The 8,085-nt window shown below is 35.7% G+C and overlaps 2 protein-coding genes across 4 annotated transcripts; one reads left to right on the top strand and one right to left on the bottom strand.

Moving 5' to 3' along the window:
- The first annotated feature begins 350 nt into the window (after window positions 1-350).
- LOC113297649 (beta-1,6-galactosyltransferase GALT31A-like) lies at window positions 351-4,707 on the top strand. Its single transcript, XM_026546197.1, has 11 exons — window positions 351-769; window positions 2,110-2,212; window positions 2,295-2,356; window positions 2,448-2,659; window positions 2,745-2,808; window positions 3,061-3,133; window positions 3,308-3,428; window positions 3,534-3,624; window positions 3,829-3,954; window positions 4,070-4,179; window positions 4,400-4,707. Exons 1-11 carry the CDS (start codon window positions 648-650, stop codon window positions 4,546-4,548), a joined length of 1,233 nt encoding a protein of 410 aa, XP_026401982.1. The 5' UTR covers window positions 351-647; the 3' UTR covers window positions 4,549-4,707.
- Window positions 4,708-4,829: 122 nt separating this feature from the next.
- LOC113297648 (probable serine/threonine-protein kinase DDB_G0278845) lies at window positions 4,830-7,680 on the bottom strand. 3 transcript variants are annotated; one of them, XM_026546193.1, is made up of 2 exons: window positions 6,613-7,680; window positions 4,830-5,155 (listed from the first exon to the last, which is right to left on the bottom strand). In XM_026546193.1, exon 1 carries the CDS (start codon window positions 7,425-7,427, stop codon window positions 6,819-6,821), a length of 609 nt encoding a protein of 202 aa, XP_026401978.1. In that variant the 5' UTR covers window positions 7,428-7,680; the 3' UTR covers window positions 4,830-5,155; window positions 6,613-6,818. The 3 variants fall into 3 exon arrangements, with proteins under 3 accessions (XP_026401978.1, XP_026401977.1, XP_026401981.1); XM_026546192.1 differs by having other exon boundaries at window positions 4,830-5,328; XM_026546196.1 differs by lacking the exon at window positions 4,830-5,155 and adding an exon at window positions 5,617-5,844.
- Window positions 7,681-8,085: the final 405 nt, after the last annotated feature.

Below are 8,085 nucleotides of genomic sequence, written 5' to 3' on the forward strand. Positions count from 1 at the left end.
AGGAAAAAAATAGATTTGAGACATTTTTCTTTGTGAATATATAGTTATAGATTTAGGTTTAGTTAATCAAAGGATTGCCTCCGAAAAAAATAAAATAATAATAATAAAAAAGAAATTAATCAAAGGATAATTTTGACATTTGCTACAAGTCATGTCCGGACATTCAAGAAAAAAATAATCATGCAGCCCCAGTAGGTTTCTTTGCCAACACAAGGCGGTACGAGGCGGATCTCCCTAGTGGAGGGATAGAATGCACTGTTCAACAACCTGGTAACTAAGTAAGAAGAAGTTTGGTGGGATCCAAAGCTATCGTGCTTCGCAACACATTCTGAATGACTCGTGAAGACGGAAAGAAAGAGAATAAAAAACTAGAATCTTAATTACAACTCTGCCCATCCAGAGGCATGCTCTGTTTTCTTCCTCTCTTTTTTGTTTTTAACTAAAAGCTTAGTGATTGCCAGTTATGCAGTTGCAGAGGAGAAGTTGTTTGTTATTCGAATCTGTATATCTATATTTTTTGAGCTTCAAATCCCAAACCCATAGATAGAATATAGGAAGACTACAAGAAGAAGAAGCTTCTAAATGTTGCAACAACAGTGAGATCCTGATGTTGTTAAGGTTTCAGAAAGAGGGTTTCAGTAGATTCAATGGCTGTAATGCTGGGGAGCAGACAACTAAAGGGTGGAGGTGGAAATGGAGGACTTTCTAGACAATGGGTTTCCTTCTTCTGCGTTTCTAGCTTCATTTTGGGAGTTCTTGTAGTTAACAGGTCTCTCTCTCTAGTTTCTGTGCATATCTGTAGAACTTGACTATACATTTTATCCCAAGTTTTATGAGTTTTCCGACAAGATCATAATTTTAGTGTGAAAAAAATGCGGTTTTGAAGGTTGAATTTTGTTTCAGTTTGGGTTTTCGTGGTCCTTTTCATTTTTCTGCCTTTTGAGCTTCTTCGTAAGAGTTAATGTGGAATTTTTCCTTATGGGTTTTGGGGGTTACGATCAAAATCATATTTATAGGTAGAAAAAGTGGATATTTGGTGTTGGAATTTGGATTTTGGTTTCAAGGATTTGTGATCTGAGTTCGGTTTATGTGTTTCTGGTTAATAAGTACTTTTCAGATTATTTCAAAATCTTGCTTAACGAACCATTTGGATTAAACAAGATTTGGATTCCTTAGATTTAGTTGTATCAAACAAATAGGAACCATTTAGTTCTTTATATATATATATAGATTACTGCTCAAACTGTCTTTTCTCAAATGTTATTTGTTGCTTCTCGTTTCATTAGATTATGAGAAAATCACCCAAGAATTCCATCCCAAGTAGTTTGACCTGCAATGATCTTAGACCATGCTAACATTAAATTAATCCCTTCATTTGGCTTATTAAGAGCTTAAGAAGTTGTTGATAACGAAGAAATTTTTCATACCCATTGTGTGTCTATGAATTTCTAGCTAGAGTTTTTGCTCTTCTAAGCAAAGCATGTGTATTACGACTCATCATCTTTCTCAAGATCAGGTTATTGTTACTACTACTAACTGGGAGGTCCTTAGTTATAGAATCCATTATGTGTAAATAAGAACCATAAATGTTGCTACAAGTCAAGTAATATGCAGGCTCTCAGATTTATAAGTTCATGACTGAGGTTCTTTTGAAGGGATTGTCCTAGTCTAGGTTGTTGCAAAATCAGTTCAATAGAACGTAGATTTGGCAGAAAAATTCTGTATATGGTCTTATTGTCTCAAGGTTCTAACTAGATTGAGCTCTGTTAGCAAGATGGCATTGTATCTAATGTAAGGTCATCCAAGTTCAGATAAACCTAGTTCTCTTTGTAGCTTCATTCTGGAAGAAATCATGTGCTCTTTTGTTTTTCACCTCTTTTATCCGTTCTCTGTGAGTAGTCCCTCTTTGCACACTTTATTTGAAAGGGAAGGTCAATAGGAGAAATGGTAAATAACAAAAGCTCGTAATTTTTTATTCTGTTGATGTTAATGGTTCTTCAATGAAAGCTCTGAACAGTGGAAGTGTGTCTAATGAACCGTATATTCTAAATTGTCTCAATAATTCCCAAGAGAATAATACTTGTTCATAATTTGTGGCTTAATACATAGGTTTTGGGATGTGCCTCAGCAAGTTGATGTAGAGGAGGACACTCTGGATTTCCAAAGTCATCAAAAGAGAGAGCTTGAACAGACAACTGATTGCAATAAAAAGGCAAGGTGCAAGTGCAACAAAAACAGATACTAATGATTTAATTGCCCTTCATTCTATTAAATGTGTTTCTTTTTCTTTCTAGGACGCTTCTATCCAAGAAGGAGATATTCTTAATCAAGTTTCACAAACTTACGATGTTATCATGTATGTTTCATCTACCTTCTATGTATTTTGCTCTTTCACTGAGCTACACCACATTCATAGTTAAGCTGAGATTGATAAAATATAATAACAGGAATTTAGACAAAACAATCTCTACACTGGAGATGCAATTAGCCTCAGCTAGAGCTGCAAAAGCAGGAAATCAAGAGGGATCTCCAGTGATTACAAAGCCAGGAACCGAACACTCGAAAAACAGAGAAAAGGTTTTCTATGTTATGGGAATAATGACTGCATTTAGTAGCAGAAAGCGCAGAGATTCAATCAGAAGTACTTGGATGCCTAAAGGTTTGCATATCATACTACAGCACGTGAGATTTAGTATTTTTGCTTCCCTTTTTTCTTTTGCTTACTTTCACTATTTCGCTGGCAGGAGAGAACTTGAAGAAGTTAGAAACAGAAAAGGGAATCGTCATGCGATTTGTTATTGGCCACAGGTACGGTTGTTATTGTCTTGAAAGAGACCCGATATGTGCTGGTCGTTGGATTAAAACAAACAAATTCATGATGAACTAGTTAAAACTTGAGACTTCTACGATCAAATGCAATGACAAGCATAACACACACTGCTGTGACATTGGGGCGGCAGCATGTGATTGTCATTTTGTGATTCCTAAGTGTGAGCAATGTGCTGTCTTAAGGTCCCATCATGCCAATGTATGTCTCTGATCTTTGCTTTTGTACACTAGTGAGACCCCGGGCGGTGTCTTGGATCGTTTGATCGATGCAGAAGAAAAGCAGCATAATGATTTCTTGAAACTGGTTTGTTTCTGCACTTCCACTATTTATGATTATAAATTGTTTTTTCTTTGATTAAAAAAGAATTAAATAGATTAAATTGGTTTTCTTCTTTGATGTTTGGTTACTAAAAACACTTACGTCTTCAAAAGCGAATTTCATTCATTGTCATTGGAGAATTAGTATCATTATTTGCAGAACCATGTAGAAGGTTACCATCAATTGTCTACCAAAACACAAATATATTTCAAGACAGTTGTAGCATTGTGGGATGCTGACTTTTACATCAAAGTTGATGATGATGTGCACATCAATCCTGGTTAGTAATTCTGGATTACATTCTACTTAAGAACTTCGAGCTATCACTGAATCCCATCAGCAAGCTGGTATTTGAGGAACTGATTGAACCTTTGAGACACGACAGGTATGCTGGGTTCAACTTTGGCACGTCAAAGGTCAAAACCCCGTGTTTACATGGGTTGTATGAAGTCTGGTCCTGTCCTGCACAAAAGTAAGTCCTATATTACTTTGTTTAGTATCGGTAATGATATATATGACTGTTGCACACTTAATCATCCTCTCAAAACATTAGCTATTTGATCTCTATTTGGGTCCTGCAAGTATGATATAAAAACCATATGAAGGGGTGACGATGGATACCAGCCTACTTTTCTAGTGCTCCTTTGGATCTCACTCTCTAGGTACCCATTGTACTGCAGAGGGGTCAAGTATCATGAACCTGAGCACTGGAAATTTGGCGAAGAGGGAAATAAATACTTCAGGCATGCAACAGGACAGTTGTATGTTATATCCAAAGATTTAGCTACCTACATTTCAGTCAATCGGTGAGCCAAAATTATGTAGCAATATTTTCTCTTTTAAAGTAAGCTATATAGCTCTCTTATCACTATCCCTTACTATTCTTCAAAATGCTAACGACAATGATGTTTTCTCTTGTAGGCACATACTTCACAGATATGCAAATGAAGATATCTCACTAGGTTCCTGGTTCATAGGCCTGGATGTTGAACATATTAATGATCAAACCCTCTGCTGTGGAACTGCACCAGGTACAACAACACTTCTGAATTCCTCTCCTTCAATCCTTGTATATAACCTATTATATATCTCATAGAGATATACTGTAGTACACAAGTGTGGCGTGGTGTATCTTTCCTACACGTGTTTTACATAAGTTCTAGTGCATCCGTAGACCTTGAACGGAAAGACCAAGAAACAAGAAAGGTGTTTTCATTTATCTTTATGTTTATTTTTATTTTTATATAACAGATTGTGAGTGGAAGGCACAAGCAGGTAATCCCTGTGCTGCATCATTCGACTGGAGTTGTAGTGGTATTTGCAAATCAGTGGAAAGGATGAAAGAAGTACATGAACGTTGTGGTGAAGGTGATGGAGCTGTTTGGCAATCAAACTTCTGAAACACCTTCTGTTTTTGGAATCTCACTTGTAGACTGATGTAATATATTTATCTGTTCCAAAAATGCTATCCGAAGGATCCCTTCCACCCGATTTTTTGGGGCAAGATGTGTCGGGGGAAGGAGTAAAAGTATATATAATGATTGACTCGATTTTTGGCATACATACTCTTTATACTTTTCTTGGCTACAGAGAGGTTAACAAAGATATTTATTTTATACCCTATTACAAGAGAAACCAAATAAAGAGAGGAGCTAATACAGAAGAAAGATCTGATATTAAAAATCAATGAAAATTAGTCCCCATTTCAATTTGATGAGTTTTACAAATAACTTCCTATTTGGGATTGGCCATAACATGGCATAGCATAGAATTCATTAGAAAACTGAGATCGACCTCTTTACTACTGTCCGTACATAATCCTAATAAATCATTGGACTAAAGCAGACCCATGAGAGCATATCGCTTCTGCAACAACTTCCAGATGCAAACCTGAATGATTGATATTTGAGACTAGGAGGTTTTCTTACTTGGGAAACTTCAACATATAAAGGTGAATTTTCCTTGACTGTTTTTCCACGGCTATTCTGCATCAGTATAGGACTCCTCCTTCAGGTATAATAGCAAAACTTATCAGCAAAGACAGGTAAATTAACAAGATTAATGTGTTTTCATCAGGGAAAAAAAAAGACCAATGTGCCAATAAGGGGTCAAGGAGAGAACCACAGTCAAAAGTCCATAAAGTTCAAACAGAAAGTGCTCGCAAAACAATTTGTGTTTACCTGAGAATAAATGAAACAAAAAAGGAATGTGTTACATTTTTATCTTAAGCAGAGAACAATATTAGATAAGATACACAGAGTACAACTAGGATTGTTCCAGCTACAGCTAGATAGACACTAAACGGTATCCTAAAAATTGAATCAAGGTAAACGTCAAACAATAACGAACCACCATATCAATTACATGAAATGTCCTTGTGTATGGGAAATAAGGTTCCTTAAAATTTCATTACTGAAGCAGAAAAATGAAGAACGCAAGTTCCAGTTCAAAACTTATATCCAGAGTTTATGCAATAGTATACGAGTAACAATAAGCCAAGTTAGACTATGACAAGAATGTCAAATCAAGCTGTTACAACCAACTTAATGAACAATAAGTAAAGACTAAATCCTTCATTTGAACAGATGTGGTGCGTTCTGAATTTCCTCAAACACTAGTAAATTGAATGAGACTTCCACAACAATGCAATGAAATATTGTACAGTCCGACAAACTAATGCTAGGGAAGCCTCCTCTCTGGGATAGAAAGACCAAAAAAGTCTTTTAGTTCTCGCATACCAAAATAAACTGATTGCAACTAGCAAACACCAAACATAATCTTATTTAACGCAATGAATTAAAATGTCGGCTTAGGTGAATATCTAGAATAGTATCGAAGATATATAAAGAAAGTAAATCACGGTAACAACAAAATGGATAATTCAACCAAAATCTCAAGTATTCTCTTGAAGTGAAAACTAAAAGAGAACTATCATATGCTAAATGGAAAGGTGGAACAGTAAAGGTTATATAATAACCCACCCTTAGGAGATTCACTATTTAAGAAGATGATTACATGAATGATTCTAATTATAATTTCAGTTTTCACAAGACAACCACTAGAAGTCCCAAGCATGGATGATGGATATGAGATCAGCTAACACTGGAAGAAATCACAATCTATAATAGGACCAACCACCACACAACACAAACATCTTCTTCTAGAACAAGTGAACAATAATTAGTCCATTCTCATAGAAGCTATAAGCTCACCCCAAATCAAACCATTTTGTTTTAGAGAAGAAGGGCAAATTGTATTAAGAACTGACGCTCATCAAAGTGATGAATGCTAAAAGTACAAAAAAGAAGAAGAAACTAGCTGTGACCACAATCAAACCATCATTCCTATTATAACCCAATAAAGACAAAGGAGAAAGCAGATCACATTAAACGAATTCAAGTTTATGTTTTCAGCAAAACCACACACCAATATGAAGAAATGTGAAAACAAGGCTAAATTCTTACTTCATTTGAACGCATTGTCTGTTTCTGGTGAGGATGGAGACTGAGAATTCTTCAGTAACCTCTCCCTTTTCTTCTTCTTTTTGTCTCCATTTTCACTATCAGATAACTGATTATTACTCTTTCTCTTCTTTCTCATCCTAATAACTTTTCTGCATCTTGATTTTTTATCTCTAACTTTCCAAACATTTCCTTTTCTAAAAACCCATTTATCCGATTTCCAAATTGATGCACTTGTATATTACATCAGCCCTAGAATACCCTGATATAAATCCACCTCTCCATTTTTTATTTTTCTCCAAATCAAACCCTAATTTCTTCTTGTCTCCCTCTTTATCACTATTATCATCAGCAGTAGAAGGTGACGTTTCTGGATCATCACTTTCATTACTAATAACACAAGGTTTGGGATTTTTCTGTTTCCGACCGCTTCTTGTTTTCCTAGAACTGATGTCTTGACATTTTCTACCAGAACTATTGTTATTATTATTATCCATAATGAATAATTCTGATAAAACACTACTCATTAAATCAAACAAATTCTCATTTTCTTTATCTTTCTCATCTCTTGAATAAGTAAGAGATTGTTTCTTTTTCACCTTTGCTACTTGGATTTCTTCTTCTTCATCATCTTCTTCCATATCGACTGATTTATTATTATTCACCTTTTCATCATTCGTCTCAGTAACTGAATTAGTTTCGATACTAGTATTAGGGTTTAAGAAATGTACAAGATCGACATCATTACCAGCTGGAAAACCTTTTGAAACTCGAAGACGGTCTAACCAATTCGAACCAGATTTCCCTGCACATGACATTTTTCAGAAAGGGAGATTAAAGAAATAAGCGCTTGGATTTTGATCAGCATCAGCGAATGTGAAAGTAAGAAATAGGGTTTCAGCATCATGTTACACGGGTGTATTAGATTAAGATTTACATGCATATTTAACGATCCTAAAAACTCATAGGTATTCAATTAGGATGGGTAAAGAGTCATTATATATCCACCGTATTCAATTTGAATTTTTTAGATTTCACGAGGTATTCAATTCATTTAAGATTTCTTAAGATAGTTGATAAACAAGATATATTAGGATTCTTATGAATATTTGTAGTGAAAATATGTATGTTATTATTTCATACTAATCTCAACCCAAACGACAAGAGTTTCATGGATTTTTATGGACATTTTTTTTCCATTTTATTTTTTTATCACAACATGCTACGTTTTTCCACTACCACCAATACCAACCACCACAACCAACCAGTACGTGCACCTCCGCCACCAACGACGCCCACCACCACCCATAAGTACCGACCACCTCCACCACCAACTACCACCATCACCCACCACCATCGACCACTACTACCAACAACAGCCACCACCATCCACTAACATCGACCGCCAACCACCAGCATTGACCACCACCATCACCCACCAACACCTATCACCAATCACCACCAGCACCCACCACC

Source organism: Papaver somniferum, chromosome 7, assembly GCF_003573695.1.
Source record: "Papaver somniferum cultivar HN1 chromosome 7, ASM357369v1, whole genome shotgun sequence".
Lineage (NCBI taxonomy): Eukaryota > Viridiplantae > Streptophyta > Magnoliopsida > Ranunculales > Papaveraceae > Papaver > Papaver somniferum.

Bases quoted from the DNA above. Each gene is read 5' to 3' on its own strand.
- LOC113297649 (XM_026546197.1), top strand. From the start codon at position 648: ATGGCTGTAATGCTGGGGAGCAGACAACTAAAGGGTGGAGGTGGAAAT. The intron at 2,357-2,447 runs GTATGTTTCATC...ATATAATAACAG, and splicing joins CAAACTTACGATGTTATCAT to GAATTTAGACAAAACAATCT. The intron at 2,660-2,744 runs GTTTGCATATCA...TTTCGCTGGCAG, and splicing joins AAGTACTTGGATGCCTAAAG to GAGAGAACTTGAAGAAGTTA.
- LOC113297648 (XM_026546193.1), bottom strand. From the start codon at position 7,427: ATGTCATGTGCAGGGAAATCTGGTTCGAATTGGTTAGACCGTCTTCGA.